Below are 19,535 nucleotides of genomic sequence, written 5' to 3'. Positions count from 1 at the left end.
GCGTCAGATAACTGGAGCAGCGCTTGTTATGCTCGGGAAGCGGCTCAAGTTCTCTGCGGGACAATAAACAGGAGCCACACCTCCAGCACATTGAGCCAGAGTTCACGTCAGGATCGAGGTCACTCCAACTCGCCGAGCACGACGCGATGGGCTGTCTACCATTCTTCTCCATCGAAACATGGATCCTACTCATCACATTTATCTGCTTTTTTATCATGTAAAGTGGATTTTTGTCAAAATTTTTTTACATTATTTGTATATCAGGTGACATTATTGCACGAGTCACCCAAGTTTAGCCTCTTGTTTGACTGAAAAACATGATTTAATACTTTGCTTTGCAGATATAGCTACCGGCCTTATGGAATATTTGAGAAGTTAGGGATCCCGGGTCCCAAGCCCTACATTTACTTGGGCACAGTTGGCCGGCACCACAAAGTATGTACATCTTTATTAATTCTTCTTTTCATTTGAGTGAGTGAATGGTTAGTGATGATGAATGCGTATTTTCTGTTTAGGTTTACTACGAGGATGACGTCCAAAGTGCTAAGAAGTATGGCAAAGTGTGGGGGTGAGTCGATAAAGCTTTTTTTTTTAACAGCGTGCCGTAGATATAAGAAAAAAGCCACGAGCTATACCAATTATCAGTGGACTGTTGAACCTCTCACTCGGCTGCTTATGTAACTGTTATTACTCATGGAAGCACATATTCCCTCCTACTGCAACGACGAGAATCTTACACTGAATTCCCCAAAATGTAAAAGTGCGTTTGTGCAACATGTCCAGAATATATGAATTCAGGATGCCAATCCTGGTTGTGATGGACCCGGAGATGCTGAAAACCATCCTGGTGAAAGAGTGCTTCACTTACTTTACCAACCGGAGGGTGAGAAGAACTCATAGTATGATGTGAGAATGCGTTTTAAAAATGGGAATTCAAGTAGTGGCATGCAGGTCCTAGCAGGAAAAGTATAGAGTTGTAGGTTACATCCATGTTTGTCCAAAATGTCATCACTTTGTCATCTTATCCTATTAGAAGTGTGTGTGAAACTGTCAAAAATAGCAAATAAATGTCAAAAATAGCAAATAAATTCTTGAATTATGGCCAAAAGTTATTTACTTTTTCATCTTTGTGAGGTCACAGTGACTTGAACCTGACTACAGATGAAAAATAACCTCTTGGTTAACTCAACTAGCGCAACTACAGTGATGTTTTGTAAATGTGTACTTTCTCTACCAAAAGAAACAATAAATCAATGTGTGCCCAAAAAAAAAAATCCTTAAATTCCTGACATATTGCATTCATATTGCAAGGACAAATTAATATAAAAAAGGTTGATTTCCCAAAGCAGCAGGACACTGGAGTGTTTCACAAAGGTGACAAACAAGATTACATCACTGCAAATGCATCACATGGTGCTCTGATGTGTGATTAACAACATAAAAAGACATCGCCCATGAAGATTGAAATAAAAGAGCATTTATGCATTTATATATTCTGAACAGATTTTGCACAACAATTAAGCACTTTGGCCCCGAGGAATCAACAATATATGAGGCTGTGGTTCATGGTAGGACATTTAAATATTTTTTAGGGAGCAATTTCTTCCCCTAGGGGCATTTAAAAAGAAATTAGGGGCACTTTTTTTAAACTTGTGAAATAATATTTAACCTCTGCTCAAAGATGATAAATATACACTACCGTTCAAAAGTTTGGAGTCACTTAGAAATGTCTTTATTTTTCAAAGAAAAGAACTGTTTTTTCAATAAAGATAACATTAATCAAAAATACACACTATACATTGTTAATGTGGTAAATGACTATTCTAGGTGGAAGTGTCTGGTTTCTAATGAAATATCTCCAGAGGTGTATCGAGGCCCATTTCCATCAACTATCACTCCAGTGTTCTAATGGTACATTGTGTTTGCTAATCGCCTTAGAAGAAGAATATCTGATTAGAAAACCCTTGTGCAATTATGTTAGCACAGCTGAAAACAGTTATGCTGGTGATATAAGCTATAACTGGCCTTCCTTTGAGCTTGAAGTTTGAAGAACAAAATTAATACTTCAAATATTTATCATTATTTCTAACCTTGTCAATGTCTTGACTATATTTTCTATTCCATTTTCAATTCATTTGATAAATAAAAGTGAGTTTTCATGGAAGACACAAAATTGTCTGGATGACCCCAAACTTTTGAACGGTAGTGTACTTGTTTAGGCTTACAGTATATGAGCAATTTTCATAAAAATGGCAATAATAAGACTTAGGCAGCAGTCTGCAGATTCAAAGTGGTTATTTTTTATTACATTATTTTAAACAACTATTGACTATTAAAACTTTTTTATTTTTTATAATTCCAAATTATATTTATTGATCTTTTTTTACCTGCCTTGTACAGGCAACAGAGCTGGGACAGACAACAAAGAACCCAAACAAAATGCTAGTGAATTATCAAAGTTAAGGGGGCATTTTTTGCCTCTTCTAGTGATATCAGGGGCAAAATTATATTTCTTAAGGGCAGTTTTTCCCTTTGCCCTCCTGTATTTCTGACGCTGCTCTGGTTACAGATATATATTCCACCAATATGCACACTTGTAAACCCCTAAATACACAAATGCATGCGTTCTGACCACGTTGCCCCTCTAGAATCTCGGTTTCAACGGGGAACTCCATGACACCGTGTCTGCAGTCCTCGACGATGAATGGAGGCGGATCCGTAACATCCTCACTCGATCCTTCACCTCGAGACGTATAAAAGAGGTACACGTTGACAATGTTACTAACTTCTTACATTCTTGTTTCAATCTTCACCTTTTCATGTACTTCTGCTAATTCAGCACTTTTCCCTTTGTCTAAGATGTTTAGCATCATGACAACTATTTCCAGCAAACTGACGGCCAGCATGCAGTCCAAGGCTAATGAAGTTATTTCTGTAAAAGAGTGAGTAATACCATGAGAATGAATGGTTTATAGCTATGATTGTTATTGTTGCAGCCTCACGGAGAACAGCTACCCAATATGTCATCGGTGTTATGAGATGGATTGTGTTACCTCTGGATGAGGCCAGGCTAGCTGTTTCCCTTCGTTTCCAGTCTTTGTGCTAAGCTAAGCTAACTGACTTCCGTAGTGGTGTCAATCTTCTCTGGAAGAAAGCAAATATATCGTCACCTTCCTAAAATAATGGCCGATGTCATTTTTACAGAACACAAACAACCTGACCATATATTGATCTATATATGATATTGTGATATATTCTATACTACATCATGTGTTCAACTGAGGACGTAGGCAGTTTTACCAGAGGTGACCAGTATCATGAGATGATTAGGTGAAAAAAAAGTCAAAAAATTACTCAGGGCTTTATTTTAGGAAGGTGACGATACGGGTTTCCCAAAAAGTTGAACAAGTTAAAACACAAACATTCGTCATTGGTTTCAAATATTTGACGAAAAAACTATCGCACCAACTATTTCTTTGCCAAACATCCCTTTTCGAAGCAACGTTACATCACTATTCATCATATTTATTTAGAATATCATATTATGTGTGCTTTTTACGACCCTTATTTCAGCTTAAAACAAGATGCGTGACAATCCTCCATCGCCCGATAGTATGAACCGTGTTGCCGTGGAGATGAACGACATGTGGTCGGCGTAATGTCTTCCAGCTTCTTCGGCCGGTACACCGTCGACGTGATGGCGAGCTGTGCGTTCAGCCTGGACGTGGACTCCATCAACAACCCTTCGAGTCCCGTCCTGGAGCACGCCTCCAAGATGTTCAGAATCCCCATCGTTTTTATTCTCCAAGGTGCATCGCCGCTTCTCCCTGAAGGCTTTCCTGATGTTGCCGTCAAACAGCTGATGGTTTAGTGACTTCCATCACAGTTGTTGATGGCCCCTCTCCTCCTCAGGGTTTTTCCCTGTGCTTCGTCTTCTCTTTGAGCGGCTGGGGTTCTCCATGTTCTCTAAGACCTCCACCGATTTCTTTAAAAACCTGCTGGAGAAGATCAGAGCCGAACGCAACGAGAGCTCAACGCAGGTCAGGACCGCATGGGCGCCGAGTGTGGGGGGGTCAAGGGTCGAAACACAGACACCGAGGGGATAAAGCTGGTTCTAAATGTGAGAGTGAATCACGTAACCCTCGTTCAACCCGGAAAAGAGAGACCGACTTTGAATGTTGTGTTTACAAACTGCAGCTAACCACTCCGGAGTGTTACCTGAAGGACTTTTACGCTCGCCCGCGTTGTTTCAATATTATCTTGACAGAAAAAAAATCTCACCTCAGGGTCAATTTTGTAGCTTTTCTGGAGCTTTCTATCATATCACATGATCTTCATCATCAGACACATGTTTGATAACCAATCAAAACCTGTTGTGATTAGCTATGTTTTTATAAAAACGCACCCGATGAGGCACTAAATGAACCTCGAGGAGAGATGGTTTTAAAACTGCCGTTTTAAATATACACCAAAAACAAAACGTGAATCCCGATATTCCCAAAAGTCCACTCACAACCTGAAGCCACGCCTCTGTCCTCACACAGTGCGTTGTCTCACTGCACATGATGAGAGCGTGCATACTATTTATCCTTTTTTTTTCAGAATCCTGGAGATATCCTTCAAAATATGATCAATTCTCAGACTGCTAATAAACCCAGCAAAGGAAAGCCGAACAAAGGTAATCTCTCATACGCATGTACTCCCACATGTCTTCACACCAAAAAGGTTCACGTGCATCTCGACGGCCCCGACAGGTCTCAGTGATCACGAGATCTCATCTCAAGTCACGATGATGATGTTCGCTGGTTACGAGACCAGCAACATCACTCTGTCTTTCTTGGCCTATAACCTGGCAACAAATCCTGAAGTCATGAAGCGCCTGCTAGAGGAGATCGACTCCACCTTCCCGGATAAGGTGAAGTGCTTCTCCGCCTTCCACTTGATGAAACTACAGTATTTATAATCTGATCTGTGGTGTGTCGCTGTGTAGGGGCCCATCCAGTATGAAGCTCTGCTGCAGATGGAGTACCTAGACAGTGTTGTCAATGAGAGTCTGAGGTAAGGAGCCTTTTCTTGTGCTACTTGGTGCTAACAAGTAAACACATGTACATGCTGCTGTTGAGCCAGCAATATTCATCCCTTTTTTTTGGTCGGTGTCAGCATAGTTTAAGAAGAGCTGATGATGGAAATGCCATTAGTTTGGTCAAAAACTAAAATACTGAACAAAATCTAAACAATTTGACCTGATGATAACTTTAAAATGTAAATAAAATCTCTGATAATCCAAAATTATCATAAAATGTACCCGGTCAATAGAAAACTTACTTGAAATAGTTAAAATATATAATAAAAAGTGAGAAAAGTTCCCTTTAAAATCATGAACAATTAAAGGAATTAAAATGTTCCCAGTGAATAGAAAACTAACTTGAAATAGTAAAAATAAATAATAAAAAGTGAAAAAAGTTCCCCTTTTTAAAATCATGAACAATTAAAGGAATTAAAATGTTCCCAGTCAATAGAAAACTAATTGAAATAGTTACAAAATATAATAAAAAGTGAGAAAAGTTCCCTTTAAAATCATGAACAATTAAAGGAATTAAAACATACCCAGTCAATAGAAAACTAACTTGAAATAGTTACAAAATATAATAAAAAGTGAAAAAAGTTCCCCTTTTTAAAATCATGAACAATTAAAGGAATTAAAATGTTCCCAGTCAATAGAAAACTAATTGAAATAGTTACAAAATATAATAAAAAGTGAGAAAAGTTCCCTTTAAAATCATGAACAATTAAAGGAATTAAAACGTACCCAGTGAATAGAAAACTAACTTGAAATAGTTCCAAAATATAATAAAAAGTGAAAAAAGTTCCCCTTTTTAAAATCATGAACAATTAAAGGAATTAAAATGTTCCCAGTCAATAGAAAACCAACTTGAAATAGAAAAAGTAAAACACATTCGATGGCAACGGAAACAGCGTTTCAAGAATATACGCAATTATGTACAAGTTTATCTGTTGAATATTTACGACAGCATATTAAAATCGTGGCGTTCCGTCGATAGGCTCTACCCTCCGGCTGGACGTCTGGACCGAGTCGCCAAAGAAACGGTGAAGATCGGTGGCATCACGATCCCAAAGGACATGGTTGTCATAGTTCCAGTCTACGCCCTTCAGCGCGACCCCGACCTGTGGCCGCAGCCCGAGGAGTTCAGACCGGACCGGTAACTGTGGATACGCGTGTGTGTGTGTGTGTGTGTGTGTGTGTGATTGTTGGTGGGAAACAGAGGTCGGGCCTGGAGAGTAGGGTTAACAGGACTTATCTGTAGGGTCCGCGCTGTAGGAATGGAGACTTCTCTGGGGCATCCGAGCGGGGTCCGGTCTCTAGGTGGATCCTGCTCCCGGGATCCATCCTCTGCCCTCGTCTTTCTTTCCTGCTTCACCCACTCTCGCTCCTCATGCTGGTCGCCATGCTGGTTTCCCCAAAATGTTTGTTTGCTCCCCCTCCCTTTCCTGCCCACAGGTGCGCTAATTTATAACTTTTTAGGCTCCGCCCACTTTTCCTGTGGGAAAAGGCTGTCCTCTGCTCCAGTACCCAACGACTCGTGGAATAACGCTTTACTTTTAGGAGAGACATGTTGTTGTCCAGCTCACACAGACGGCTTTAAACATTTCATCAGTGAGCTTCAACACATTTGGGAATGACTTCTTAACCCTCCTGTTACCTTTCGGGTCAATTTGACCCCATTCAATGTTTAATGTCGGTGTTCTTTGGGGTCAATTTGACCCCAGGCTGTTTTTCACTGTGTCAAACATATAAGAAATATCAACTTTTTTATATATTTAAAGAGCTATTTAGGTAGTCAACAAACAAACAAAGTACCTGACACTTAAACTTGGGAAACAATATTAATTCTAATAATTTTCTGGAGGTTTTAATTGCTGGGGTCAAATTGACCCCGAGGGTAAAATATGTTAGTAAATGTGAAGGTAACAGGAGGGTTAAGAGTGCGTTACGAACATGAAGTCACGTCCGCGTCTCCGACGTCTTTGTTGCTGTCCAGCTTTAGCAAGCAGAACAAGCCGAGCATCGAGCCCTACGCCTACATGCCCTTTGGGGTCGGGCCCAGGAACTGTTTGGGGATGCGAATGGCTCTGCTGATGGTTAAACTGGCCCTGGTGGACATTCTGCGGAACTACAGCTTCTCCGTCTGCGAGGAGACAGAGGTGATTGTATTCAAACACACACACCGAGGAAGACACGGTCTACACATGACTGTGTTTACATTATGAGACACCTGACAAGCAGGTACGATTGAGTGAATGTTTCCATTCCACAGATCCCTCTGGAGATGGATCACAAAGGCCTCGTCGGACCCCTGAACCCAATCAAGCTAAAGCTGGAGACGCGTTGAAGTCCCAGTGGGACTGTGGACGAGTCCCAGTGGGATGCACCCAGAGAGACGTCTCTCAAGGCTAAGTGTAGTTATAGTGGCTTAAATTGATAATTAAATACATACATATACATTTTCAATGCGTATCAGAAGTTTGTAATCTGACCTGAATTAAAACAGGCCGACAACGACGGGAATATATAAATATATATACGTGTGCATCGAACCGTCCTTAAATATAATAAACAATATGTTGCCTTCCTCATGTGCTGAAGATGAGATGAAACTGAACAAAATAAATCATAAATATGTGATGTCCAGAAGACAAAAGGACTGTGAACATGAATTAATATGTTATGTGGAGCATAATCAAAAAAGGGAGAATTTATTTTAAATACCATAAACTGGTGGCTAAAAATACACGTGATCAATATTTACCTTCGCATTGAAAATGCGGAAGGTTATGTTTTGATCGCCGTGTATTTATTTATTTGTATGCGTGTTATTCGCAGAACTCAAAAAGTATTTAACTGAATCGCATGAAATTTGCTGGGATTATTGGTTATTATCCGGGGACCAGTTGATTAGATTTTGGGATCGATCGGGTCAAAGGTCAAGGTCAAAGGTCATGAACAGGTCAAATCTTCTTGAATCGCATGAAATTTGGTGGGATGATTGGTTATTATCCAGGGACCATTTGATTAGATTTTGGGATCAATCGGGTCAAAGGTCAAGGTCATGGAAAGGTCAACATCTTTTTTTTAACCATAGCACGATACATTTTTGTCCATTTGGCATGCAACTAATGCCAAAATGTTCATAATTCAATGCCCAATCTTGTGATATGCGAAGGTATGCGCTCTACCGAGTGCCCATTCTAGTTCTCTTCTGTTTTTAGTCTTATCTCCAGAGACTTACATAACGTGTGAGGTAATACTTTATGAAGCCGGTGCACCAGTTAAAATCCACTTTCAGATGCAATTTAGATTGCGCATGTCTAGGAGGAAACTTGTAACGTGTAAAGGACCATAATTAAACCCGGTGATTATTTAACACGCTAATTCCTGAGCCACATAATACTCCAAAGATGAGTGAGGGTGACATCACGAGTTAAAAAGTAACAGAACAAGAGGAACCAGAGCGCTCCTCCAGAAACACACATGATGATGCAATGCAACCATCATGAACCATGACCAGGGTTCACGGTATGAGTATGCTTTTTTTTATGAATTAAAATAAAGTGCATTGGTGTCACCTTTTTTTCTTTAAACCGTCTCAGTGGATGAAAAGTTAAACATTTGGTCGCACAGAGTAAACACAATCATGACTCAGATTAAATCAAAGCCACATTTTGGAATTGCACAATCTGAGTCCATATATGGGCGCAGGCTTTGAGATGGCCACGGTATTCATATTTCTCCCTGGGAAAGCTTCACAAACAGCTCAAAGAGAAAACAGAGACTAAAGGTCTGTGTGATGGAGACGTTTAATGTTTTTAGAGAAGCGTTTCAGGTGTGTTGAGCGAGTGGCTTGAGGAGGAGTCGACACTCTGAGCCGGCGTCAAAGATTAAATGAGGCACGGAAATCTCTTTCCCAGTTCTTTTCATATAGCTCCTTCCTCCTCCTGTCTTCTTTCCTCTGTCCTTTTCCTCCTCTCTCCCCTTTCCCGTTAGATGGTAGTTTCACTGCATCACAATCCCGGGGTTGGAAGTGAGTCACTTTGGCTCTCTTCGTGTGTCCGAAGCCCAGGCCCGTCTGGTCTCTCTTCAGCACGGTGGGCACTGGCTGCTGAGGCCCCTCCCCCTCCGGCCCCAGCCCTGAACCCGGTTTCCAGCCACAGCGAACCATCATCTTGTAGCTGTTGCTGGAGGGGGGGAGGCAGTAATAGGGGGTGGGCGGAGCCCGCCGCAGGCTGAACTGATGGAGGGTGGAGGACTCGTGCGACGACAGGCCGTCGCTGTACTCGCTGCGACACACAGCGCACCACTGAGCCGGGGCGGCGCTGAGGAGGAAGAGAAGACAGCGTTGGTGAGAGGAGACATTTTAAAAGGATTCAGTTTTAAAGTGAGTAGTCGGGCGCCCACATGTGCAGCCATTTACACAGTATTTGTCCTGTTCATACTTAAAAATGTCCTTCTTAATTAATAATTAATGCCCTTCTGATGTAAGCGATGAGGGAAAATTCAACACAGCTACAAATACAACTTTTAGTTTGAAAGCCCCCGTTTGTGTTTCCCGTTATGGAGGACAGAAAATGACTTAAGAATAAATAAATAGATGAATAAATGCATGAATAACTACAGGAATAAATAAATAAATTCTTAAATAAATGTATAAATAGATATACAGTAATACATGTATTAAAAAAACAGGAATAAATAAATAAATGCTTAAATAAATACAGGAATAAATAAATAAATGCTTAAATAAATACAGGAATAAATAAATAAATGCTTAAATAAATACAGGAATAAATAAATAAATGCTTAAATAAATGTATAAATAAATAAATACAGGAATACATAAATAAGGAAGGATAATAACAAAAAGAGGGACATTTGAACAAAAGATTGCTTTAGAAGATATTCACTTATTTAGCTTTGGAAATTACTTTATAGACTCAAATCAAACGGTACAATATGATTTTAGAGTGAGTTGTTGACCCACATATCTCCCACAATGCAATGCACAAAAGACACTGAAAAGTTGCTTACAGCTGGAAAGGTTTAAACAATATTGGGTTGTAGTGAAGCCATTATTTTATATGTGTGAAACAGAAACACAAATAAAAGCATAGAAACAACAAAAAGTATTAAATAATAATAAAATCTCTCTGTGAAGTTAAATTGACAGGAGCTTTGCAAAGTTAGTTTGATTGACATCCAACATCACACATATTGTGTAATGTGTGTTGATACTTGTGTATATTAACTAGTACAACAGAGCATGCTATGAAGTTTAGTCGATGGTGTATGCTGTGTAGAATTTGTATGCAGTTTGCTTCTGGGAAACAGATTGTGACTGAAATTGCTCTCACTCTTAATTGTGTTGCAGGGAGTGACTTATATCTTATTCATCGATTTTATTGAGACACAAAGTCCTGAGACCGGGTTATTCTCCTCATCGCTCCACCCACCTGAGTCAACCTGAAGCAGACAGACTGCTTTCCAACATCTGTGTCTTTAATGTTCCTTCACCAGCGATGCATTGATCTGAATGTTTTGTGAAACCACTCTCTTTGTTACTCATGCTCCTCGTCAACTATTCAACAGCTGATCGTTTACAGTATGTTTCAACTGTAAGATCGTAATCACAATTCTTAAACATCTGGAATATCAATAAAGCCGTTCCAGATATCACAAAGCAAAGTTTACATGTTTACCACCTCTCCCCTAAACTCCTGCTGTATGGCCTACCTCTCACGTCAAATTTGAACCAAACGTTATGGTGAATAGTTCAGGTAGTTTCATTTCTACGTTGTTGAAGTTGTTTCTGTTACAGTGAAATGCTTCTGTCATCATCTGTTGTACAGCTGGACATTTACATTTGGTCAACCTGCTTTAATCTGTAAACAACCGAGAGAGTGCTAACCTGCAATCAGATGGTGTGTCTCTGTGTGGACTTCTCCCATAGCTCTCCAACTCCTCCAAAACCTCATTGTGTCCCGCTGGGGAATAAAAGAAGAAGAAGATATGAATGAGTTCAACTTCCCTGTACAAACAAACAGACATCGAGAGTCAGTAAAAAGACGTGCATACCTTCCAGCGCCAGGTCTTTGGCATCCCGGCCCCGTGTGTCGACCACTCCCACCCAGGCTGCTCCGTGTCGCAGCAGCAGCCTCACCGCAGCGCTCTGCCCCGACCAGCTGGCGCACATCACCGCCGTCCAGAAGTAAGTATCCTGGAAGGGAAACAATCAGGAACTTAACCCTCCTATTACCTTTGGGGTCAATTTGACCCCATTCAATGTTTAACGTCTCTAAAAATATGATTGACATGTTTTTTGCTTCATATTTCATGACTTTTCCTAATGTATTGGGGACAACTGGGAAAACATAAAATTCACATGATATGTTTTCAATGTCCTGAACACAACTTGTACGCATCGGTGTTCTTTGGGGTCAATTTGACCCCAGGCTGTTTTTCACTGTGTAAAACATAACAGAAGTAGAACGGGCACTCGGTAGAGCGCATACCTTCGCATATCACAAGATTGGGCATTGAATTATGAACATTTTGGCATTAGTTCTATGCCAATTGGATAAAAATTGACCGTGCTATTGTAAAAATAAGATTTTGACCTTTCCATGACCTTGACCTTTGACCCGATTGATCCCAAAATCTAATCAAATGGTCCCCAATCATCCCACCAAATTTCATGCGATTCGGTTTAATTTTGTTTTTGTTTTGCGAGGAACACGCATACAAATAAATAAATAAATAAATAAATACACGGCGATCAAAACATAACCTTCCGCATTTTCAATGCGACGGTAAATATCAACTTTTTATTTTTATTTAAAGGGATATTTAGGTAGTCAACAAACAAACATAAAGTACCTGACACTTAAACGTGGGAAACAATATTAATTCGAATCATTTTCTGGAGGTTTTAATTGCTGGGGTCAAAAGATGTTAGTGAATTTGACTATAACAGGAGGGTTAAATACAAATATCTCTCAAAAAAACGAAAACCACATCGAGCTGTAAGTATCGCACCTGGACGTTGATGTCCACCCCTTTCGAGAGGAGGTCTTTGAGGCCGGAGGAGTCTCCTTCGTGGGCGCAGCGCAGCAGCCGGAGCCCCAGCAGCTCCATGGTGCTCTCGGACATGACGGCCGGTCTCCCCGCGTCACGTTGACCGCCGATCCCACTCGGACCGGCACTCTGAGCCCCGGCTCTCCTCCTCGCCCTCCGACTGGACTCCCCGCTCCTCCGTTTACTCCGATGCTCTCCCATTGCACTTCTTCTCGACGCATCTCGCCCCTGACTCTCTTTCATTAAGTCTTCATAGAACTGCCTGACCTCCTCGCCATTGAGTGCGATGCCCGTTTTGGAGCTGGACGGCTCGGTTTCCTCGATGCTGAACAGATCCTGCCCGCTGGCGGGAGTGAAGCCCAAAGCAGCCATGAGGAGTGACGCAGAGTGGTCTCTCGTGAGTTACGGGAGCAAACCGGCGGCCAACGGTGACGTCATTACAGTGAACTATGTTTGTTGATGTGTGACGTCAGGTTAATGTAATTTTGAAACATCCTTCCACACATATTATATTTGACCAAATACAATTCACAGTGCGTCAATGTATCTCTCCGAATAATAATAATGTTAAAGTTGAGTCTTTGTTGACATAGGAAAGATGTTAGTTAGTTAGCCAACATGGCTAGCTAGCTTTAGCTTAGCTTTAGCGTTCGCTTGATGAAAACCTGCTCATTCAAGATGCGGAAGGCTCTTCATCCGGTGACGTTACGTCGCTTTGAAAACGGGATCCACGTCACGTCGTCAACTACAAAACAAGACCTGACTAATTTATGTATTATTACGAATGTAGTTACTTCTCTTGAAGCTAACGTTAACTTCGCCTGCTGTCCCTCTTCCTTCCTGTCTTTGTAAACAGAGCATCGCCACGTGACTCACCGTGAGTGCTGCCCCCTGCCGGAGTGGAGGGGGATTGTTTACTGTTTGACTTCAGAGGCTTGTAGGAAATTATAACTTTAGTTAAAGTGCATGAGATTGATCAGATAACTATTCTTAAAATAGAGAAAGTAAACATACTCGTTATAGAGAATACAATATAAACAATAATACAATACATATATAGTCAAAATATATTAATGTTATGAGCAGCAGAAAGTTAATGTTCAATAAACTTTTACCCAGAGAGGGGTATTTGGTTATTATTTATATCATAAATAGTGTTTTATATTTCCTGACTTTTTTTTCTCTGAAGATCCCGGAAAGGGTTATTAATATTTGGTTATGTGTGGCTTTCTGGAAAACAATACATGTTTACATTTAGGCACCCTTGCGATCGTCACACTTTTTCTGTTACAAACTGACCCCCATCAGAAGATTATCATAATATATTACTTTATGTTTTGCTTTTAGTTTTTGATTAATGAAAAGCCCAGATATCCTTAAATGATAAAAAAAAAAAAAATGTTTTCTTACATTTCGGTCGAGATAACAGCTGCACAATATGTATCTGCATATTGGAATTGATTTATTCTCTTTTGACTGAGTCACAAATTGAAAGTAAATTAAATGCTGCAGCGTACACCTTTACAAATACCCCTCATAAACCTATTCACATGCGCTCGCAAGGTGAACAAATGTTTTATTCTTATGGCACTTTTCTAAACACGGGTTACACGGATGGCTTCACGGGAATATTTCAAAAATAATGAAACAAAATAAACATGACAACACACATAATGACACGTGATCTCTGACATCCGTTAGTGACCATAATCATATCCAGTTTGTAGAAAGGTCGCCGAACTCTCGGCATGCACGACTGTGTTTGTTGGTAAAACGAGACGCTTGAATGAGAAAGAGCTGAATGAAGAGGGGCGTGTCAGGGGCCGAGGGGGAGGAGCTACGAGGGCAAGACCCGTAAGAGCTTTTGGACTAAGTAGAAGAATAAAGTCGAGCTAGGGAGGTTGCAGGAAACTCCACAGCAGCGACTGTGAACAACAAACGTGAAGCTTGTAGAGTAAAATGTTAGCCTAATATCTTAGATATCAGACCCTTGAAAGCACCATCTATGATGGAATGTAAACATGATTCATCTGTTTACTTCAGTCATTTTTGCAAAAAGTGTGTTGTATAAATGACAATAAATTCTCCATGAATCCACTCAGCTTTACTACAATGATTCCCTATTTTATTTATTCGAAGACATTGTACATTTTTTTATTTGTTTAACGGGGTTTTGGAGAAAAAAAACACGTTGATGCTCCTTAAAATAAGTGAAAAGTAAAAGTAGCGACTCGTCCTCGAAGCACTTCCTCTTGTTTCCTGGTGTTGATTCTCTTACGCTTTCTTTAAAAGGAAGGTTTTCTGTTTGTATTTATTCATGTGGAGCACTTTAAGCTACATAGTAATTACAAAATGAGCTGTATAAATAAATATTATTGATTGAGCACTGGTTTATAATTCAAAGGATTAACTTTTGGATTGTGTTCTACAACAGAGAGCATCTCTTCTTGAAATGACCAAAACAATACAAATGTAAATGACACAACCTAATCATTGTTCACGGCTGCCTAAAAAAAAGCTTATTTAGGTTTCTTATTCTTGATCACATGTGAATAATCACACACCCCCCCCTCTAGTGGTATTTGCTGACGTGTCTGTTGCGGTCTCCGGTCTGCGTGAACGTCTGGCCGCAGTGGGGGCAGGCGTACGGCCTCTCGCCCGTGTGGATCCGCATGTGGACGTTCAGCTTGTCTTTGCTGATGAAGCGCTTGCTGCAGCAGGTGCAGGCGTACGGCTTGTCGCCCGTGTGGTAGCGCTGGTGCATCCTCAGCTCCGTCATGCGGCCGTACGTCCGGCCGCACTCGGGGCACTCGTAGCTGGGCCGCACCGCCATGTGCTGCCGGCCGTGCAGCCGCAGCCCGCCGGCCGAGCCGAAGCTCTTGCCGCACTGCGCGCACCCGAACGGCTTCTCCCCGGTGTGGATGAGGACGTGCAGCTTGAGGCTGGCGGCCGACGGGAAGCCGTTGCCGCACGCGGCGCACAGGTGCGGCCGCTCCCCCGAGTGGATGCTCAGGTGCCTCTCCAGCTTGCCCTTGTTCAGGAACGTGCGGCCGCACGCGGGGCAGCTCATCGGCGGCTCGGCGCCGTGCGACCCCATGTGGCCCGTCAGCTCCAGCAGCGTCGGGAACGCGCAGTCGCAGCGCGTGCACGAGTACGGCCGCTCCCGCCGGAACCTCCTGTGCTTGAGGCGGTGCCGCTGGAGCTCCGCCTGCTCCTCGAAGGTCTCCATGCAGCAGGTGCACTGGTGCGGCCGCTCGCCCGTGTGAGTCCGCAGGTGGTACTTGAGCGCCGTCCGCTGCAGGAAGACGCTGTCGCAGTGCGGGCACTTGGACTCCCGCCGGTCGTGGACCGTCACGTGCCTCTTGTAGTGCGACAGCTTGGAGAAGCGCTTGCGGCACAGCGAGCAGTAGTGCTGCCCGTCCTGGTGGCCCCGCTCGTGCTTCTTCAGCGCGTACTCCACCTTGAACTTCTTCCCGCAGGTGCCGCAGGGGAAGCACTTCTCGTGGACCCGCGTGCGCCTCCAGCTCCTCCGGACTGCCGAAGGTCTCGCCGCACTTGGGACACGTGCCGCTGTTCTCCTTCACGTGGCCCTCCAGGTGCTTGTTGAGGTCCTCCGGCAGGGCGAAGTTCTTCCGGCAGTCGGGACACGCGTACGCCTCTCCGCCCGCGGCTCTGCGGTGCGTCATCGCGTGCCTCTTCAGGTGATACATGCGGCCGAACCGTTTGCCGCAATCGTCGCAGACGAGGCTCCGGGGCCCCGCCGCCACTTTCTTGTGCAGCTTGAGGTGACTGGCGAGCGCCGCCTTCCCCTTGAACTGTTTGTCGCACGACAGACACGTCAGGCCCTCCACCGCGTGCGTCTTCTTGTGCGCCCTCAGCTCCAGCCAGCTGCCGAAGCACGTCCCGCATTTGACGCAGATGTACTGGCCCAAGCCGTGCTGCTTCCGCAGGTGCCGGGTCATGTGGTACGACTGGCTGAAGGTCGCGGCGCACACGGGGCAGCCGAACGGTTTCTCCTTGGTGTGCGTCCTCATGTGCCTGGCGAGCTTGTTCGGCCCCCTGAAGCGCCGGCCCACGCAGACGGGACAGCGATGACCTTTTGTTTTGGTCTCGCGCGCGACCGCTTCCGTCCGACCGTCTCCGTCCTTCTCCTCCGTCTTGACGTCGGCTTTAGGTTCTCCGCCGTGAGAATCGCCGTCGTCAGAGTCTGCGTCGTTCTTTGCGACATCATCGCCGCTTTCATCATCATCGTCGTCGTCGTCGTCCGAATCCTTGTCACGCGATTCCTTCACCTCCCGGTCCTTCCCCCGGTCCTCGGCGGACGTTTCGCCGCGGTCGGGACGCGACGGCGCCCGCGAGCCGTGCGTCCTCTTGTGGCTCTGCAGCCCGGCGAAGCTCTCCGAACTCTTCCCGCACGTGGGGCAGATGTAGCGGCCCGCGCCGTGCTGCTTCCTCATGTGCCGGGTCATGTGGTACGACTGGCTGAAGGTCGCGGCGCACACGGGGCAGCCGAACGGTTTCTCCTGCGTGTGCGTCCTCATGTGTCTGGCGAGCTTGTTGGCGTCCCTGAAGCGCTTGTCAACGCAGACGGGACAGTTGGGGCCTTTGAGCTTAGACGGGTAAAAGTCTTCATCATCATCATCATCTTCTTCTTCTTCGCTGGCATTGTCTCGGCCTTCCTCCTCCATCCTCTGTGACGACAAGGCGCCGTTATTTTCACGAGCGTCTTTATCGCGGGCTTCGCCGCCGCTCTTGCACGTGTCGTCATTTTCGCGATGACGTGGCATATCGTTGCCGTAGTAACCGTCGTCTTTGGCTCGCGCTGACCTCGTCCGGGTTTTAGTCCAGAGTGGCGTTGCGTGTTCTTTTGGTCTCCCCTCGCCGCGCCGAGGTCGCCCTCTTTTGCGTTTTATTGGAACCGGAGGGTCCAAGTCGTCTCCGATGTCCACGCTGACCTCGTGGTAACCAAACAGTTCCGATCCACTCAAAGCAAATTCAACCTCTTTACCGATGACCAGCGCCTTGTCCCGGGTCAGCGTGCCCCTCTCCGACAGCAGCCTCTCCCCGAGCTGAGGGCAGTTCGTCTTCTCGATCAGCTGATCCAGAACCAGCTGGTCCTGCAGGTCTCCGTAGTTGCACGGTCGCAGCAGATCTTCCAACGCGGACACGAAGAGGTCCGCCGTCTCTCCGGGCTTCTGCGCCCGCTGGTGAAACTGCAGCCGGCGCATCTGAGAGCCGCGATCCGAGCGGAAGTAAACGGTCAGCGCGGAGACGGCCGCCGCGTAGGTGGTCTCGCCCGGCAGCAGCGCCGCGGAGACGCGCTGCCCCTCGAGGCCGAGGCAGCTGTGGAAGAGCGCGTGCTTGCCGGAGTCCACGAGCTCGTCTCCGCCGAGCGCCTCGGCGTAGTGTTCGAAGGCTTTCAGCCACTTGTGCCAGAACATCGTCGGCTCGCCGGGGGCGGGGAGGAACGGTGGAGGCGGGGACAGGATGATGAGCAGCGGCTCTGGGTCCACGGACGACACGTCCTGTTGTTGCTCCACCTCCGCGTCGACCTCCACCTCGCCCATCATTCGCGTTGGCGTTCCACGGGAGGTCAACTCTGTTCCTTTAAGACGTAACCCTCTTGGTTCTGCGTTGGGGCTCCTGACGTTTCATCCCACTCGGGTCGGTCCAGGAAACCTGGGAAAGAAACACATGAAAGTTAGTTTCAGTTCATGAGGCACAGCGGGCCGAAACTAAAACACGTGCGCATTCACGAAGGTCATGACCTTCAATTTCTGTTCACCGTTTGAGAGAAATTGATTAAACTGTATGATGATTTTGGAGACAGGCGTCACTATTAATTTGTTATTTAGGGTATGCTAAATAACAAAATGAAGACCTCTCTGTATAATGTGATACAGTTCAACAAAGCTCATCGAGAGCTGCAGAAAATATGACATCTTTAGGCTTTTGGAGTTCCCCTTTAATATCAAAACAAACTGAAGCCTCAGAAGTAAAAGACATTGAGATTAATCAATATCCGTCTCAATAACAACTGAATAACAACCGGAAACGAGCTTTCGCATTATAGCATACAGTCTTTCCCTTTCAGGGGGCCAGTCGGGGAGCGCAGGTGTTTACGTCACAGCGCGTGTTCCTGTCCGGCCACCGTCCGTACCAACAACAATAAAGACAGCTAAAAAAAACCGTTGTTGTTGTTAACGACACCACGTGACTCGCATTCCAGGTCGCGGGGACACGCCCCTGTATTATGGCGTCAACGTGTTTTAACCGCCGTGTCTCACCGTGTAAACGGGTCGGTGCGCACGCAGCCGCCCGTCCTCTCGCGTCAAACGGACGGCGCCATGGACGCGGTTCAACGCACACAGCGGCCGCAAAGAATAACAAGTTGCATTGTGATGAGCGTCAAGAGATAATGGAGGAGGAGGAAGAGACCAAACTCACCAAACCAAACCGGGTCACAAGTCCCGCCGTGTGCAGACAGACAGCCGGCGGCTCCAGCTCCGCGCCGCGTGCACACGGCCGGTGACGTCTGGAGACGCAGCTCACGTGCAGCGCTGCGCTTTTAAGTTGTTTAAATAATGTTACGACGTTATACTAACGCCGTAAAGCAAAAGGATGAAGTGGAATATATATCCGCCATGCTGAGTTCTTTTTCCGGACACGACAACAGTTCCGTTCCACCGCCCACAGCGCCCCCTGCTGGCCGGGAGACACATGACCACCGACAGTGGACAACAATATACATCTACCCCATAGAAGGAAAAGTACATTAGTATTAACAGCAAATACTCTTAAGAACCCAAAGTAAAGGCACGCCTGTTAGTATTTGTATGAATCCATTAATATAAAATCAACATTCAAACGTGACGTGTCATGGTGGTGCTAAATCTAAATAATTAGTTTATTTGACTGTAAAGCCTTGCATCATATTTCTTTGCTCATTGTTTTAAAACATACATTTTAATCTACAAAGTAGGAAGTGGCTAAAGTAGTACAAGGCCAATGCTTGCCTCTGAAATGTAGCTTATAAAAATATAAAAGAAGCATAGAAGAACTGAAATACTTCACAATGACCTCAGAGTTCTCCTTAATGTTCAGCACCCGATTAAATACTTTGTGCCGAGCCACCACTGGGGATGTCACTTCATATCTATTGGGGCCGCAGTGGTGGAAAGGATCTTTTACTTAGATAAAAGCAACAATACAATAGAAAAAATGCTTTGTTATCTGTCAAATTCAGTCAAAGTTTAATCGGCTAATTGTGTAGAGACTAGTCTCAGTGACACGTGTGTGTAGTTGTGGTGTCGCAAGGTTTGAATAGTTGGAATGAAATAATCGTAATTTCAATTTGTGTGATATTTTTTCCCCAACTTCTCTTTTT

The 19,535-nt window shown here is 44.4% G+C and overlaps 3 protein-coding genes and 1 long non-coding RNA gene across 5 annotated transcripts; 2 read left to right on the top strand and 2 right to left on the bottom strand.

Annotated features, from left to right (window-relative positions):
* The first annotated feature begins 98 nt into the window (after window positions 1–98).
* Window positions 99–7,531, top strand: LOC130189611 (cytochrome P450 3A27-like). Its single transcript, XM_056408492.1, has 14 exons — window positions 99–217; window positions 342–435; window positions 516–568; window positions 784–883; window positions 2,649–2,762; window positions 2,860–2,942; window positions 3,670–3,809; window positions 3,913–4,040; window positions 4,603–4,678; window positions 4,755–4,915; window positions 4,991–5,058; window positions 6,063–6,221; window positions 7,062–7,224; window positions 7,338–7,531. The coding sequence occupies exons 1-14, from the start codon at window positions 147–149 to the stop codon at window positions 7,410–7,412; spliced, it is 1,485 nt and encodes a 494-aa protein (XP_056264467.1). The 5' UTR covers window positions 99–146; the 3' UTR covers window positions 7,413–7,531.
* Window positions 7,532–8,859: 1,328 nt separating this feature from the next.
* Window positions 8,860–12,998, bottom strand: gpank1 (G patch domain and ankyrin repeats 1). Its single transcript, XM_056408493.1, has 4 exons — window positions 12,110–12,998; window positions 11,150–11,291; window positions 10,983–11,058; window positions 8,860–9,393 (listed from the first exon to the last, which is right to left on the bottom strand). Exons 1-4 carry the CDS (start codon window positions 12,518–12,520, stop codon window positions 8,952–8,954), a joined length of 1,071 nt encoding a protein of 356 aa, XP_056264468.1. The 5' UTR covers window positions 12,521–12,998; the 3' UTR covers window positions 8,860–8,951.
* On the top strand, window positions 11,192–14,249 carry LOC130189613 (uncharacterized). Its single transcript, XR_008830839.1, has 3 exons — window positions 11,192–11,282; window positions 12,396–12,545; window positions 13,005–14,249. It is a non-coding gene; the product is annotated as an uncharacterized LOC130189613 (long non-coding RNA).
* LOC130189609 (zinc finger and SCAN domain-containing protein 12-like) lies at window positions 13,708–18,898 on the bottom strand. Of its 2 annotated transcripts, none has more exons than XM_056408487.1 (2): window positions 18,596–18,898; window positions 13,708–17,827 (listed from the first exon to the last, which is right to left on the bottom strand). In XM_056408487.1, exon 2 carries the CDS (start codon window positions 17,716–17,718, stop codon window positions 14,668–14,670), a length of 3,051 nt encoding a protein of 1,016 aa, XP_056264462.1. In that variant the 5' UTR covers window positions 17,719–17,827; window positions 18,596–18,898; the 3' UTR covers window positions 13,708–14,667. The 2 variants fall into 2 exon arrangements, with proteins under 2 accessions (XP_056264462.1, XP_056264463.1); XM_056408488.1 differs by lacking the exon at window positions 18,596–18,898 and adding an exon at window positions 18,436–18,516.
* Between the last annotated feature and the right edge of the window lie 637 nt (window positions 18,899–19,535).

This window comes from Pseudoliparis swirei, chromosome 24 (genome assembly GCF_029220125.1).
Source record: "Pseudoliparis swirei isolate HS2019 ecotype Mariana Trench chromosome 24, NWPU_hadal_v1, whole genome shotgun sequence".
Classification (NCBI taxonomy): Eukaryota; Metazoa; Chordata; class Actinopteri; order Perciformes; family Liparidae; genus Pseudoliparis; species Pseudoliparis swirei.
Note: the sequence above shows the minus strand (reverse complement) of the source record. Positions and strands in the feature narration are given on the sequence as shown.